This window comes from Phodopus roborovskii, unplaced genomic scaffold (assembly GCF_943737965.1).
Source record: "Phodopus roborovskii unplaced genomic scaffold, PHOROB, whole genome shotgun sequence".
In the NCBI taxonomy this organism is placed as follows: domain Eukaryota; kingdom Metazoa; phylum Chordata; class Mammalia; order Rodentia; family Cricetidae; genus Phodopus; species Phodopus roborovskii.
Genome location: NW_026126433.1, coordinates 36,739,572 through 36,755,063, shown reverse-complemented (window position 1 = coordinate 36,755,063; position 15,492 = coordinate 36,739,572). Strand labels below are relative to the sequence as shown.

General features: G+C 45.0%; 1 protein-coding gene across 4 annotated transcripts in view; it reads left to right on the top strand.

Annotated features, from left to right (window-relative positions):
• The first annotated feature begins 1,837 nt into the window (after positions 1–1,837).
• The window catches only part of Mpzl1 (myelin protein zero like 1), a 40,166-nt gene continuing 26,511 nt past the window's right edge, over positions 1,838–15,492 (top strand). For 2 of the 4 annotated variants that reach the window (XM_051186170.1, XM_051186167.1), the window contains exon 1: positions 1,839–2,074. In XM_051186170.1, coding sequence (XP_051042127.1) covers positions 1,984–2,074 — 91 coding nt within the window. In that variant the 5' untranslated portion in view covers positions 1,839–1,983. Of the gene's footprint in view, positions 2,075–2,382; positions 2,408–15,492 lie in introns of those variants that run through there. The other 2 variants (XM_051186168.1, XM_051186169.1) reach the window with 2 other exon arrangements.

Below are 15,492 nucleotides of genomic sequence, written 5' to 3'. Positions count from 1 at the left end.
CTCACACTGTAGGCTACACTGTGACTCAGGCTGGCTTAGAACTCATGACGAGGCTAGGCTGCCCTGAAACTTGAAACAATCTTATTCTTCTCAGCGTGCCTTTTCTATTCCTCTGGTGGACTTTAAAAGTCCATCTCAATACGCTATCTTCCACCAGTCCTTCCCAGAGTTCTTTGGGCCAAGTGGGTCTGTGTTGAAGAACATGACAATCATGCATGTCTTCCAGAACCATTGTTCCCCTTAGCCTCAGGTGTATGCTTTACTTGCCTTCTCTTCAAGATTTGCTTTGAGGTGACTGTGATGGCACATGCCTTTAACCCCAGCATTTAGGACCTTTAATTTCAGCACACAGGAGGCAGAGACAGGTAGATCTCTGTAAGTCTGAGGCCGGCAGCAAAGACTACCCAGTGAGACCCTTGCTCAAAGAAATGACAAAACCCCAAAGAATTGTTTTAAAAAAGGAATTATCAGTTTGTCTATATTACCAGACACATGTGCTACCTGAGAGTGAAGTCTAGCCGGCTGCACATCTACAGTTCAGTTACATGGCCACCTACTGGAAGGACCTGCTGGCAGAAAAGGAAAAAAAAAAAAAAAAAAGCTGTGTGTTTTCCTGGCTTTCTCTAATTGCCTGGTAATTAGGAAATTGTTCCACTGTATGGTTAAGGGGCTAGACCAGAAAAGACATCAGAAAGATGCTGTTAAGGTTGGCTTTTGATGTTGGTGTCCACCTTTGACAGGAGGATCTCTGTGGGTTCGAGGCCAGTCTGATCTACAGAGCAAGTTCCAGGAGAGCCAGGGCTACACAGAAACCTCGTCTCGAAAAAATATAAACAAACAAACAAACCAAAAAAAACCCCAAAACAAAACAAAATTCCAAAGACCAAAACCGAATTAAACAAACAAAAAACTGGCTTTGACAAAACCCTGAAATGAGAGGTTGCAGTTTAGGATCTTGCACCACGCTCTCTCTGCATTTGTCTTGCTCCTGTCTAAACCTAGTTTTCCTCCCTCACTCTTAGATTTTTCTGTTCTCCCTTCACTCTGTCTGTTTTGTGTTCTGGTCCGTCCATTTTCTCCCTTTGAAGACCATTCTCTGAATCCTCCCGCTCTTCAGGATTTCTTGGTCAGCTAGAATGCAGCTGGCACTGTTCTGGTCCAACGAAGTTCAGAATCAAGGTGAGGAACTTCCCTCAAGCTAACTTTCCTTGTGCAGGCAGAGGGACATTGGTATGCTAAACAAACAGTACTTACTGGTGGTCTAGGCGGCAGGAAAGAGTTCCTTTCCAGACCTTTGAAAACCAAAAGCAGGACAGCCCAGAGGTTAGGGCAAGGTGGAGAATTCTCAGGTTGCAGCACAAACGATCCAGGCAAAGACAGACCCTGGGCAAAGGTCAAAGGGATGGTGGGTCATTTTCTGTCTGGACCATTGAATGTTGAATCTCTCCTCACCTCATTCTTCGCTCCCACCCGCTTCCCCATCCAGGAGTAACCAAGCAGACATGAGATCAGGACTTGGAAAATATCACCGGGAGGAAAACGAAGAGAACTGTGGTGCTGGCCCCAAGCGAGGAGGGCAGACCCCGGCGGCGGTGGGCCGGAGGGCAGGCAGCCCCACCGCCAGCCACGCAGGCAGGCTCAATGTTGGGCCGCTGCGGAGGCACGGTACGCGGGGACGCTGCACGGACACACCAAGGGTGGGACCCCGGGGGCGGGGCCTTGCTCGAGGAGGGGCTGGCGGGCTCTCGAGTTGTCCAATGGTTTCCTTCGCGAGTTGCCGGGAAGACCAATGAGCGGGTAGTGGGGCCGGCTCAGGGGCTGGGACTGGGCGGTGGGCTGGCGGGTGACCACTGGGGGCCGGGAGCGGGGAGCCGTGGCGTGGAGCTGTCCTCGCGCTCGCAGCCGGGACCCGGAGCTGCGGGGTCTGAAGCCGGCGAGCGGACCGCGGCGGGTTCCCAGGCTGAACGGAGCGGCGGGAGCAGGATGGCAGAGGCCGTCGGAGCCTTGGCTCTGATTGTAGCCCCGGCTCGCCGGCGCTGGTTGTGGTCGGTGCTGGCCGCGATGCTCGGGCTGTGTGAGTGATGCGGGGCCGGGCCGGGGCCGGGAGGGGGCTCCGCGGCCGTGCGCGCGCTCGGGGCGCCGCAGAGGGGAGGGGGCGCGGTCTGCGCGCTCTGGGGCCCGGGCACGCCGCCCGGGGAGCGCGGCCGGGAGCCGAGGAACCTCTTTCTTTGGATCCCTGAGCATGGAGGAGGGGGCTGCCTTGCCTTGCAGCTTCCCCGAGGCAGTCCCCGGAACCCACTCACACCCGGTCCCCTGCCGTCGCCTCCTGGTGACTCTGGGACTCCCGAGACCTCCTGGGAGTGCGACTCTGGAATTAGGATTCTCCACCTTTGGGAGATGGCGGAAGGTTGCAGGACTTTTCCTCTGTGGGGCCTTTGTTGGTTTATTTCCTTGTTTAAGCCAGTGGTTTTCTTTTACCTGGTAAAGTCCAATCTTAAGCTTCCGTGATAGAAAACTGAGACTCATTTGTCTCTCCTCTGGGGTCTGCAAATCACGGAGAAGAAATTTATGTTTGTTCTGGACCAGAATGCAAAGGCTTAAAAGAATTTAGTCGAGTATTAATGCCAAACATGGGCACCATAATTAGGCAAGTCGTAGAACATTTACAAAGCATACTTTTACTTTGATTTAAAAAGCCTCCTCTTCCTGGCCCCTTACCAAATAACCAGACTCAAGTTTTTGATAAAGGGCTCCGGCTCAGTTTATGTGAATCGGATGAGTTGTTTTATGGGGCGTCTGAAGTAGTGTCTGCCTCAGGACTTTTGTGTGTGTGTTGTTCAAAGCAAAGTACTTGTTTCTGTCTCAGAATTCGGTTAAGTAGAGGTTACAGAGAGGGCCAACTGCTAAGAAAACTCAGAGGGGAGGGATGCCCCCCATTTCTTTTGTTGTGCAAAATGTAATTTGCTCAATGTCCATTACTCAGTAGTTTCTTTCATGTTGAAAAAAGTTCCTAATGTGGTAAGTACTCTCTAGATCCAGAAATATAGGTGAGGCTCTGTTGGGTTACCAACTTTCATTTAACCTAGTCGCTAATAGTGCAAATGTGAAAATGGACAAAGGTTCACTTTGTATGTATCAGATAGGATCTGTTCTGTTTTTTCCTGTTTCTTCTAAGGGAAAAGAAAAGGTGTGGGCTTTTCTTTTTTAAATTTATTTTATTTATTTATTTATTTTTTGTATTGGTGTGGGTTGTATTTGTGGTTAAGCAAAGGAGCACAGGCTAGACCCAAAGGCCATTTTATCAGACCTCTTATGGGCTGAATTGGGTGACATCAGGCATTGCCAGTGAGAGAGGACAGTCCGAGTGTTCTTCAGTTCAGGGTGTTAAAAACAGCAGAAGCAGGAACATTGATATTATGAAGAAAATGTCACCAGCTCTGGTATAAAATAAACCAGTCCTTTTTTTTTTTTTTTTTTTTTAAGTATGGTGGCTCATACCTAAGATCCCAGCACTTGAGGGTTGGGGAACGAGAGGATTGCCATGGATTTGAGGCCAATCTGGGCTGATTTGAGGGTACTACTACACTTAAGGGTTCATCTTTTACAAAAAGTTTTTTTGAGACATTGTCTCACTGAGTTGTTGCAGGCTTGCATTGAACTTGGTATCTTCCTGGCTCAGCCTCCCAAGTGCTAGATTAAAGGTGTTTGTTTACCACACCCTACTTTTGTGGTTTTGAGATTACTTTTCACCATGTTGCCTGGACGGGCCTTCAAGCTATCCTGCCTGAGCCTCCAGGCACCTGGGACTATAGGGTACTCTTCCAGAACAGCTGCTGTTCCAGTTCTTTCCAAGCAGTGAGCAAATATCTGTCTAAGCACATCTTAGATAGATACTTGAAACTCTCATGGAATGTGGGGTCAAAATATTTGCCCTAAAATGTCAGGTTATTGAGAAGTCAAAATAGTCAAATCAACTAAAACGGGGGGGGGGGGTGTATTTATTCAATGTGGCCACTTTGTGAAGACCAGAGATCCATTGACCCAACTCCAGTCCCATCCTCAGGATCCTGGAAAGTTTCAAGTTTAAATAGAGGGCTAGAGGTCTATGCAAGTCTAAGCTGCCCCATGTCAGGGTGTGGGTTCACCTACCATTGACCCATCATTATCTGCATTTCGGTCTCTCCAGCAAGGTGGTCCAACAACTTGTTAATGTTGCAAGGTGCTGACAGTTACATTGTAGGAAGGGAGCTACAGCCTTGAGACTTAATTAGGTTCTTTTCTGGGATTGAATTTTGCAGAAGCTTGCCATTTAGAAAGTATCAAAACTCACAGCCCCAGCCCCATTTCCCCTTAGCAATCACATCCGTGCTATATGTCTACACATTTAGACTAATGTTAAAAGGAAAAAGCATTGGACTGAGAAGTTGGGGTACACAAAACACTCATATGCACAGCCAGCACTGGTGCCTGCTGGAAGCACCCGTCAGAGTGAAATCTTTACAAACCTACTGCAGGCATTTGCATTGCCCTGGTTTGTATTCTCTCTACTGTTTATAGCTGGAGAGTATTTCTTCATGTTTATTCTTTTTTAGCTTTCCCACTAATGATGATATAAATCACCATCGAGGCTGGAGTAGGAAAAGGTAGGAAAGGCCAGTTATTACATACCGCTGATTTACTGATTTACAGTGGATTACTTAAAGCACTGCTTACACTGCCTTTTGGCCAAACATGACTTCACTTGCTACGTGAAACAAAGTGACCTGGAGAAACAGCTGAAACAATGGTTAGTTCCCCTAACAACCTGCTGACTGCCCATGTGCTTCTGTAAAATCCTGTTTGCCCACCCCATCTTGTGATTTTAGAGTATGAAAGGAGAATACAGACTGGACCTGGGATCGAAGCCTTTCAGGAACAATCCTAGCTTTGGTCCACCGGTGACATTTCCTGTCTTCCACTCTATTTCAGAAAGATTCTCACAGCAAGGCCCAGGAGAATGTCAGAGCCAGGAGTCAGTAGGTATTTTTGGAGTGCATTCATTGAACAACAGAGAAGCTTTTTACCTGAAAAAGATATATATATATGTGTGTGTGTGTGTGTGTGTGTGTGTGTGTGTGTGTGTGTGTGTGTGTATATATATATATATATATATATATATATATTTGTTTGAAACAGGCTGGCTTCAGACTCACTGTGTAGCTCAGTCTGGCCTTGAACTCACAGTAATACTCCTGTGTTGGCCTCCTAATTGTTGGATTAGTGGTGTGAGCCACCACATTTGATTTGAATTTTCAAAATCATAGTTAAAGCTTTCTAAAATTGTAAGGTACTAGATAATTTACCTTAAACAAAAATGTTGGAACTGAAGTCTAAAGTTCCTATCATGGTGTACTTCTTCCCTATAAATCAAAGTAAACTGCTCCCTGACACTCCAGCAAGTCCCAGGGGAATATAGTCAGTGTCCTTTTGCATTTACTTTGTTCCAGTTTACCTTTCTTTTGTCTTCTCCCTGTCAGCCATTCACCTGGATGGTCCCTCCCGGGAAGTTCCTGTTTCTCTGAGGTCCTGCTCACCCTCAGGCTGTTATTTCCTCCTAGTCTGGCCTTTTCTCTTTCCCCTCTCACGTCTCTTAACTGTCACCATTACCAGAAAATATCCCATCTTCAGAATGTCACCCTGCTTCTCAGTGCTGTCCCAAGACCACTGCCGTAAGTTGCTGGAGCTCATCAAGACTGTGGTCTTGCTCCTCACCACCATGCCCCCCCCCTCCCCAGTACATTAGTCACTTCCTGGCTGCTTCTCCTCTTCTCAAGCTATCCACAGACCATTGTTGGAATCATTTCCTGGCAAACACTCTTCCCTTTCCAGTACTTCGGGCCCTTCCTTGTCTGCACCTGGCAGTCCCTCAAAGTCTGGGAGAACTCCATCACTGCCTTCTGTCTGCTCTAGCATCGGCTGCCGTATTAGTGTCCTTTCAAATCTTTCTGTGTTATACAGTACAGGCATGCTGTAGAATTTGTCATGTTGAGAAACCTGACTTTGGCTTCATAGTTAGTGTCTGCACTCCATCAAATAATAGTAATAATTGTTATCTGGAGGTTTTGGAATTTGACATTTACATTGTGAGCCCTTTATTTCCCTTTCGCTTTCTCTTCCTGTCTTCTCTTTAGTTTTAGGTGCTTTGTTTTGAATCTTTTCCTCTGGTCTGTGTTCACTCCAGCTAGTGCCTGGGGAAACCAAGATAGACAGCATCAGAGCCTCTGGTCACGGAGGATCAACCATGAGTTCCCTCCCGATAAATGGAGCTCCCACGTGCAAGCATGCTGGGAAGAGGAGGCTGGACAGTCTCAACTCCTGCTGGCAGAGACTGCTGCACAGGAATGCCATGCAAACCTTGACCATCTGTTTATGGCACTGTGTGGACGCAGAGGCATGTAGCTAGGGCAGTGGTTTTCAACCTTCTAATTAATGCTATGACCCTTTAATGCAGTCCCTCATGTTGTGGTGACCCCCCCACCCATGAAATTATTTTCCTTGCTACTTCATAGCTGTAATTTTGCTATTGCTAAGATGTAATGTAAATAACTGATATGCAGGATCTCTGATACGTGACCCATGTAAAGGGTCATTCAAAGGGGTCGAGACCCACATGTTGAGAACTATGGGGAGGGACAGGGAATGACACAAGGCCCAAACTCTGAAAGCCCCAGGGTATAGTTAAGACTGAGGATGCCTAGGTCTGGTCTGTGATAAGAGACCATTTGGACAAGTACATGACACACATAAAGTGGGACCACGAGTTTACACTCATTTCTAGTAATGGCAATTCTTCAAGAAAAGAGAAGCCAAGTGCCTTTTATTAGTTTTTTAAGTTACGGCACAAAGTAGTAAGTTTCACTGTAGCATTTCAATACATATGTGTCACAAATGTTCTAATTCCTCCTCGTCCCCTGCTAATGTCTCTTGATAAATAATTTCCTTAGGGCATAAGTGCCCTCTAATAGGAATGTACATAAGTGTCCTTGCAGCTGCTGACTTACCTGTCATAGTACATGGAGTGTACGATAGGCCAGATACCATTGTAAGCCCTTTGCAGACATTAATTTGTTTCAGTCCTAATGAGGCAGATACTCCACATTGAGTGTCCCTTATCTGAAATGTGCAGGACCAGAAGTGTTTCAGGTTTTTTTTTTTTTCCCCCTTAAACTTTGGAATGTCTGCATTAGCACATGCATACTGAGATACCTTGGGGAGTGGGATCAAGTCTGTGACATAAGCTCATTGGTTTAATAGACAACATTTATAGGTACCTTGACAGTGATTTTACACAATATTTTTAATCAACCTGTGTCTTGGTATTTATTTTGGTTTTATGAAATGGGATCTTGCTGTGTCTTTCTGGCTGGCCTTGAACTCACCATGAAAATTTGGTTCAGGAGTTGATGACATCACTTTACTTCAAGAGGGTATGAAAAAGTTAATAACTCTTTAGAGAGTAGGGATGGCTTTCTAAGGAAGTTCAGAAATGGCATAAGAGTAGGCAAGTGGACTGCCTCACCCCCATCCCACAGGCTAGACATCAACCTTGGGTATCGTTCCTCGAGCACTGACTACCTTGGTTGTGTTCATTTAATTTTAAAGTATTTTATTTTATCCATGTATCTCTCCTGCTCGCCTGCAAATGTGCCATGCCTGTGTTTGAAAAAGCTGGAAGGGGGGGGGGGTCAGATTTCCTATAGCTAGAGTTACAGACCATTTCTTAAGGCTCCATATGGGTGATGGGAACTGAACCCTGGTCCTCTGCAAGAGCAGCAGTAACTCTTAATCACTGAGCATCCCTCCAATCCCTGCACCCCCTACATACACACACATTGCCCTCCTACATACACACCCTGTCCCCCCCCCCACACACACACCCTGCCTTTGAGATAAGGTCTCTCTCTGAGGTACAGTGTACTAAGATAGGCACAGCTGGGAAATATTTTCTCCTGTCAATGAGTTCTCAATTTCTTAAGAGTTTGAGGCACACACGTTTTTATTTTATTTATTTATTATTTATTTATTGGTTTTTTCAAGACAGGGTTTCTCTGTATAGTTTTGGAGCTTGGCCTGGAACCAGCTGTTGTACACCAGGCTGGGCTTGAACTCATAGAGATCCGCCTGCCTCGGCCTCCCCAGTGCTGGGATTAAAGGCATGCGCCACCACCGCCCTGCACAGGTTTTTAATTTTTATTAAATCCAATTTACCCATTTTATCTTTTATTGCTTCTGCCTTTGGTATCTATGAAACCATCCACTGACTAATACAAGGCCACAACAATGAACTCTGGTGTTTTTCTTAAGATTGTGTAGTTTTACTTCTATATTTAAGCCTGAGTTATTTGAGTTAAACTTTGTATAGCATATGTTATGTTTTGGGTTTTTGTTTTTTATTTAATAATCTATCTTGGGAATCATTTTATACCAGGATTAAAGAACTTTCTGGTTTCTTGGGGGGGGGGTGTTCCAAAATTCCTTATTTGAAGAAATGGTGAAAATTAGAGAACTTAATGTTTTGGTGCAACTTACAGAAAAGATAAAGGCAGCCTGACACACATGCACTGCCTTAGTGACCAGTGATGCCACTGGTGGCTTCGGGGAAGTCAGCTTAGCTCTCATCACTGTGTCCCAGGGTGTGCTTGTCAAAGAGGTATTCTGCCATGCTAGATTCAGGGGCTCCCTTCTTGGGCAAGTTGGTCACATGGCCACCCAGTTCTTTGATGGATTCCACCGGCTCATTTATCTTAAAGAAGTCACACAAGTGGGGGTCATTTTTGTCCGTAGCCAGTTTGTGCAGTTCCAGTAGTGACTAATCCACACTCTTTTCCAAGTGCAGTGCACACTCCATTGCGTTCAGCCCGCTCTCCCAGTCATCACCATCTGGTTTCTTGATGTCCTGCAGGAAGAGTCGGCTGTCTCGTTGGTTCTGCAGCTTCATAGTTTCTCGGCGTGTTCCCTCTTCTCATGAGATTGGTGGAGAAAGGATTTGGCAAAGTTCTTCAGAGCCACATCATAAACAGATAGATATAGGAGGCTTACAGTTCCAGGCTGATCTGATGGTTGATGGCAGCCTCTAGTCCTGGTGGTAGTTCTGGTGGTGGGGTTAGGCATAGTGGTGGAACAACGAGGTTGCAAACAGCTATGGCTCAGAGTGGCTGGCTAGGATCAGAGGGGGGTCCAGTGCCAGTTCCATTCACGCACACCCCCCCCCCCCCGCTTCCTTATTCTTACAACGATAGGGTACCCTCGTAGCCAAAACCTACTTTCATTTCTCCTTGAGAATTCACATGACCATATGGTTTTGAAAATTATTTTTAAAATGCCAGTGTGGCTTAGGAAGTTTTATGTTGGCTTCCTCAGAGGTTCTTGAGCTATCTCTACTGGCAATGCGATTCTTCTGTAAAAGACTACCTACTTGAAGGGCTGGGCAAGGTTAAAAAGAATCTACTGTTTTGTACACTGAAATAAGCATGGTGCCACATTGTCAAACTGGTGCTTTGATGGAGTTGGTTGTTCTGGGCACTTATTGAGAGGTCTCTGGGTCTCTGGTGAGCGTTCATTGTGGGGGAGAATGACCCTGAGGAATTGCTTAAAGGTTTCATTCCATTGGGCATTTACAGCGAGTCAGGAAGCAGAAGATACAGCAGTCTGGAAGTGACTGTGTAAGTCTTGGATGAATGAGGCACCCTGAAGTGTCTGTGTGATGTAATCAACTGTATGTGTCCTTTTACCCTTGGTTGTGTTGTCATCCTTGTGTGAGTATGTGTGAAACTCACAAAAAGCAATTGCTGTGCCTTGATCAATACAGCCAGTCAGTAGGTGGTCAGATGTCCAGAGACTGAAACACTGTGAGTATGGGTTTCTCTGTTAAGCAGAGATGGGTGAACTTAAACACATAGCACATTCAGGACTCATTGTTAGTGATGTCTATGGCACAGGGTAGTAATCAGCAACAAAGTCCTCAGGAAGCTGAAACTAATTTGGCAAAGTTCATTTCTTCAAGTTGCTAAGATTTTTTAAATTGTGTGTGTGTGTGTGTGTGTGTGTGTGTGTGTGTGTGTGTGTGTGTGTGTGGTGTGTACAAGAACACAACCTTCAGGAGTCTTCATGTTCCTTGTGGGTTCCAAGGAAGTGCCTTTACCTGTCACCCATTTTCATGTTACTTTTATCTTAGCTCTCCCACAAGAGACTAAGTTTATTTTATGCACTGGTAAAGTGAGCATGGTGTCAAGAAAAAAAAAAAAGTAACCTTGGACTTATTCAGATCCTGATTCTGTTCAATATGGTCTAATGCTGTGTGGCTCCCTGTTTACATGCTTTGTGAGGAACCATCTTATGAGGAATATTTTGAAACTGAGGAAATGTTTGGTTAGATTCCCCTCAAAGTGGTTGTGGTTTTTGAAAATAAAGCTCCAAGAGCATATAGTGGTTATTTGATAAATATATAGGACTCACTTCTTCCCCCTCTTTTGGAGAAAGGGTTTCACTATGTAGGGAACACACTATGTAGATCAGGCTGGCTTTGAAACTCACAGAGATTTGGTTGTCTCTGCCTCCCGAGTGTTCTAGAATTTCTTATTACCAACTATTTAAAAGAAATTAGACATGTGTTGTTCTTTTTTTCTGAAAAATAAAATAAAATAAGCAAGCCCCTTTGTGCTACAGAGATGGCTCAGCTGTTATGAGCCTGTTTTACTGACAACATTCATTTTTATTCTAATAAAGCTGTGCCACAACAGGAAGGGGACACAGATGTTCCCATTCCTCTGGCATTTTACTTCCCATGTAATTGTGAACATTTGTACCTGAACTCTTTCTGGCTGTGGTAAATTGATGCTGGACACACCAGATTTTTGTAGGAACCAGAGAGTGCTTGACTCAAGGGCCAGTTGGTTTCTTTATTTTATTAAAAAATGAGTACTTATGTGTCTTCTTGTAGAGGGGTCTTAAAAGATCACCTGTTGCCTCTCTGTCCTTGCTCTGTGTGTGTGTGTGTGTGTGTGTGTGTGTGTGTGTGTGTGTGTTTGGGGGGGATGGTTATGTTTATTTTCTTTGGTATGCTTTCTTCGTGCTAGTAAGGACTAAACCTAGGATACTGTGCATGCCAATCAAGTGTCTACCACTGGGTGTATCCCATTGCTTCTTAAATTGTGGGTTATTTTGTTTGGCTTTGTGGATACTCTCAATATGTAGCCGAGGGTGTTGTTGCCCATCTAGCCGTAAACTTGTAGTCCCTGTGCCCGTATGTCCTGAGTGCTGAGTGTCATGGCTGGCTCCGCCAGTCCCTTTGAAATGTATCTGGAAGTGTGTTGGCTACCAGGGCATAAAGACTGTCAGGAAGTTGTGTGTTCAGGGAGCTGGGAAGATGGCTCAGCCACTAAGAGCTCTGGAGGCTTTTCCAGAGGGCCTGAGTTTGGTTCCCAACACCCACATTAGGTGACTCACAACCTGAAACTCCAGCCCCAAGAAATCCAGCACTCTCTCTTGGCCTCTATAAGTACCTGTATACATACATACGCCACACATAGAGATACACATGTAAGTAATAGCTACCTGTCTACATACATACACCACACGTGAGTAAAAATAAATCTTTCATTGGGCATGGTGGTGCACACCTTTAATCCCAGCATTCTGGAGGCAGAGGCAAGCAGATCTCTGTGAGTTCGAGGCCAGCCTGGTTTACAAGTTTGTTTTTCTCCAGAATGTGGGAAGTGTCAGTAGATTGCAACCACAGGATACCATATGAGAAATACCTAGTAGCAGGGTAGAACTGATCAAATCTGAGACATCTTTCTCAGTCTTGTCTGATGGAGCCTTGAAAGGCTAGGCTTTCACAGAGACAGCCTGGTTCTGGGCAAAGGAATGAATGTTACTGCGGGTGGGTTGAGGGAAGTAGGAGCAGTCAGAACAAACCACTTCCAGCAGATGGAAAGGAAGGAGAAGGGTCTGGTTTTGAAAAGCCTGAGGGCTGTTGGGTTTTGTGAAGCCAAGATGGCACTTTTAAATTGAGTTCTAAATACCAAACTGGCATGGACAAAAATTGCATTCAGATCAAGTTTCATTGAGAACCTGCCTAAGGATAACAGTAGTAGACACAGCTTCCTGCTGCCCAGAGCTCTGAAAGAGATGAAGTGTTTCTACCCACCAATTAGCTCACTTTTCTGTGTGTTCAGGATGCTGTTTGTTCCATTTCTGCCATAGCAACACATAGGTAGTAAACTTTAATTTCTCAAAACCTAGCAGAGCAGTAGTGGTTCAAGCCCTCAATAGAGTCTGTAGATATTCTGGCCACTGAGGTATAAAATAAATGCTGCTTCATGATTCATTTCTTCCTGATGTCCATTTTTAACCATTAAGATCACGATAGCTTGCACACTTTTTCAGTGGGTATACATGTGTATAGTATGGGAACTTTGGAGACCATGTTAACTCGGATTGTGTTGTGTGCATGCTTTTAAAAGTATTTTTTTAAGAAGACAATAGGGCATTGCCTTAGTCTTTTGAAAATTTCAAGTTTATAACATTTATTTTACCAGGGAGCCTTACTATGTCTGAACTTAGTCACATGCCAGCTAAGGTGGGCTCATCTGTCTTAGGACTGGTCTTAAACTGCGGAAAAGTGTCACCAGTGAAGTCCTAACTGCCTCGGTATGCCAGAGAGTGACCTTAGAATCCTGAGGGCATTGCAGGGCTTGAATGTCTGGGCATTCATAACAATTAAGTCAGAATGTCTGAGGGGAGAGTGGGACCCATGTGTGAGTATTTTGTTTGTATTCTTTTCCTAGTTTGAGACTGGGTTTCTTGTAGCCCATGCTTGACCTTGAACTGACTGGAATAGATGAGGATGGCCTTGAATGTACCATATTGCCTCTGTCTCCCATGTTCTGGGATCATAGCATGTGCCACCAGACCTGACATGCCTTGTTTTACAAAAACAAAACTTTGGTGTCTATTTGGTTATACCACGTGTGTGTAGATTCCTGAGGAAACCAGAAGAAGGCATTAGATCCTCTGTAGCTGTAGTTACAGAAGGTTATGAGCTGCTTAACTTAGGTACTTAGAACCAAATTCAGGTGCTCTGGAAGAGTAGCAAACACCCTTAACCACTAGCCGTCTCTCCAGCCCCAAGTGTCTCTAAGTGATCTTTTTGTTTGTTTGTTTGTTTTGTTTTTTAGAGTTGTTTGGGTCGCACAGCAAAATTAACAGGAAGATGCAGTTATTTCAGCCCCCACGCCCCTCCCCTCCCCTCCCCTCGCCTCTCTGCATAGCCTCCTGTGTTCACATCCTCCTAGTGCATTTGAGAAGACTGTTAAATGTGTACTGGGATATCACTGTCACCCAAAGATTCTAGCACAAAGGTTCTCAACCTTTCTGATACTGCAGCCTTTTAATACAGTTCCTCACGTTGTGGTGCCCCCCCCCCAAACATACCATTATTTTCTTTGCTACTTCACAGCTGTAATTTTGCTAGTGTTATGGATTGTAATGTAAACATCTGTTTTTCCAGTGGTCTTAGATGACCCCTGTGAAATGATTCAACTCCATGGGGGTCATGACTCACAGGTTGAGAGCCACTGCTCTAATGTTTGCAGTAATATTCACTTTTAGTATGCCGAGTGGTAGACCCACCATTATGAACGCATATACACTGCCAGAGTTTCCCAGGAGTTAAGTGAGTAGCACTAACTTCTATTCATTCACATTTTTGAGGAATGCCCTTCTTGCTGTTGACCATGAACAAGATCTCTTCTCCAGTCATGGCAGTGATCTTTTCTGGTGCAGGTTAGATTTGTTTCCCATGTCTGCTGACTTACTGTAAATCTTCTGAGATTTGAGAGTTCACACAGATTTAAAGACACAGCGATCTTTTGTTTAAAGAGAAATGTTAGTGCACATTTGCACCTTGGAAAAGAGTGAAGCATTGAATGATGAGCTCTCTTGTTGGTTATGCCCTCAGAGCTCTCAATCTGGGATGTCACATTATAATCTATCAGAAGTAAAATGCTGTGATTTACACAAAGTACCTTATTTTCATCTGCCTGCCCAGAACTGAGGACATGTTTGGACCCTGCATGCACATGCTCCAGGGCAGGCCAAGGTCAGTGGTGGCATTTGTGTTGCCTGTTTGGTTGCATTGAGCTTTTGGTCTTTAGTGGGACCCACTGTGGAACATCCCGAATTACTCCTTGGGAATCCAGGGGCAGGGAATAGGGCTGTCCCGATGCTCTGTAGATGTTTGTCTGTCTTCACAAGGCCTGTCAGTTCTAGGACGGGCTTATAAGAATGAATGGTTGATTGAAAAAAAGCAGTCAGTCAAAGGGACAGAGATGAGCAGTACACACAGAGAGGCAAAGAAGCAATACCAAGCTTTATAGTCAAGTGATTAGCGCAGTGACTGGCCTGATTCAGGATCTTTTGAATATTTCTCATTTCAGCAACAAAACAATCTTTGTTAGTCCAAAAAAAAAGTTAAGGCTAGAGATGTGGCCAGCTGGACATGGATTCAAGTAGTAGAACAGACTCTGAGGGATTGGGGAATCCTGCCTGTTACTACAATTACACAGAAGTTTCTCACAAGCTGAGATCTGGACAGAAGAATTCTCTTTGGAGGGGACTTGTAGATGCTTCCTCCAAGGCCATGTCAGCCAATAGACTTTACTCTGATAATCTGTTTTAAATGGCGTTTTAAATCTTGACTTCATTTATTGTGAAGCAATTAGGACTTTTGTGATTGAGCCGGTGTGGTGTTTTATCCTTTCCTTCGTTAGTTCCCTCATTTCATTTCCCCCCAGCTTTCAAACAATACCTCAACACATTGAGAAGGGAGCAGGGATTTGTCAGGTAACACAGCAAAGAGTCCCAGCCCCTAGCTCTCCAATGGCTTTAGACAGCTGTCGTTTCTGCAGTGTGTGGTGGGAGAAATGACAAGGGAAGGACAGGATGTCAAGGGAACACTGGGGTGGGAGGAAGGAAGTCCCTTTGAGATTGAAGCCTGAAGCAGAGTTTCAGGCAAAGCGCAGAGGAGCCTGTTCCCAACAGTGAAAAGTTTACTTGATGAGCATTTCAGACTCACTGAATGGAGGATATTTTTGTAGCCATCCCTGACTTTGGTCATTCAGCTAAGAGAGCTCCAAAATAGCAACCCTGACTCATGGACAAAAGGGGCCCACTTGAGCTGTAGAGTGGCCTCTGGCCACCAACAGCAGCCAGGCAGCTGTGCACCTGCGTAGTCTTTACTGACATGAGTGATCAGGGTGGCTCCATTTTTGTTCGGCCAGACGGAGTGTGCAAGCATTACTAAATATTTAGATTGAGACATTCTAGAATTGAAAAAAAAGTCATCTTTTGCCAGGCATAGTGGCTCACACCTTTAATCCCAGCACTCAGGCTGCAGAGGCAGGCAGATCTCTTGAGTTTGAAGCCAGCCTGGTCTACAGAGTAGATTCTGGA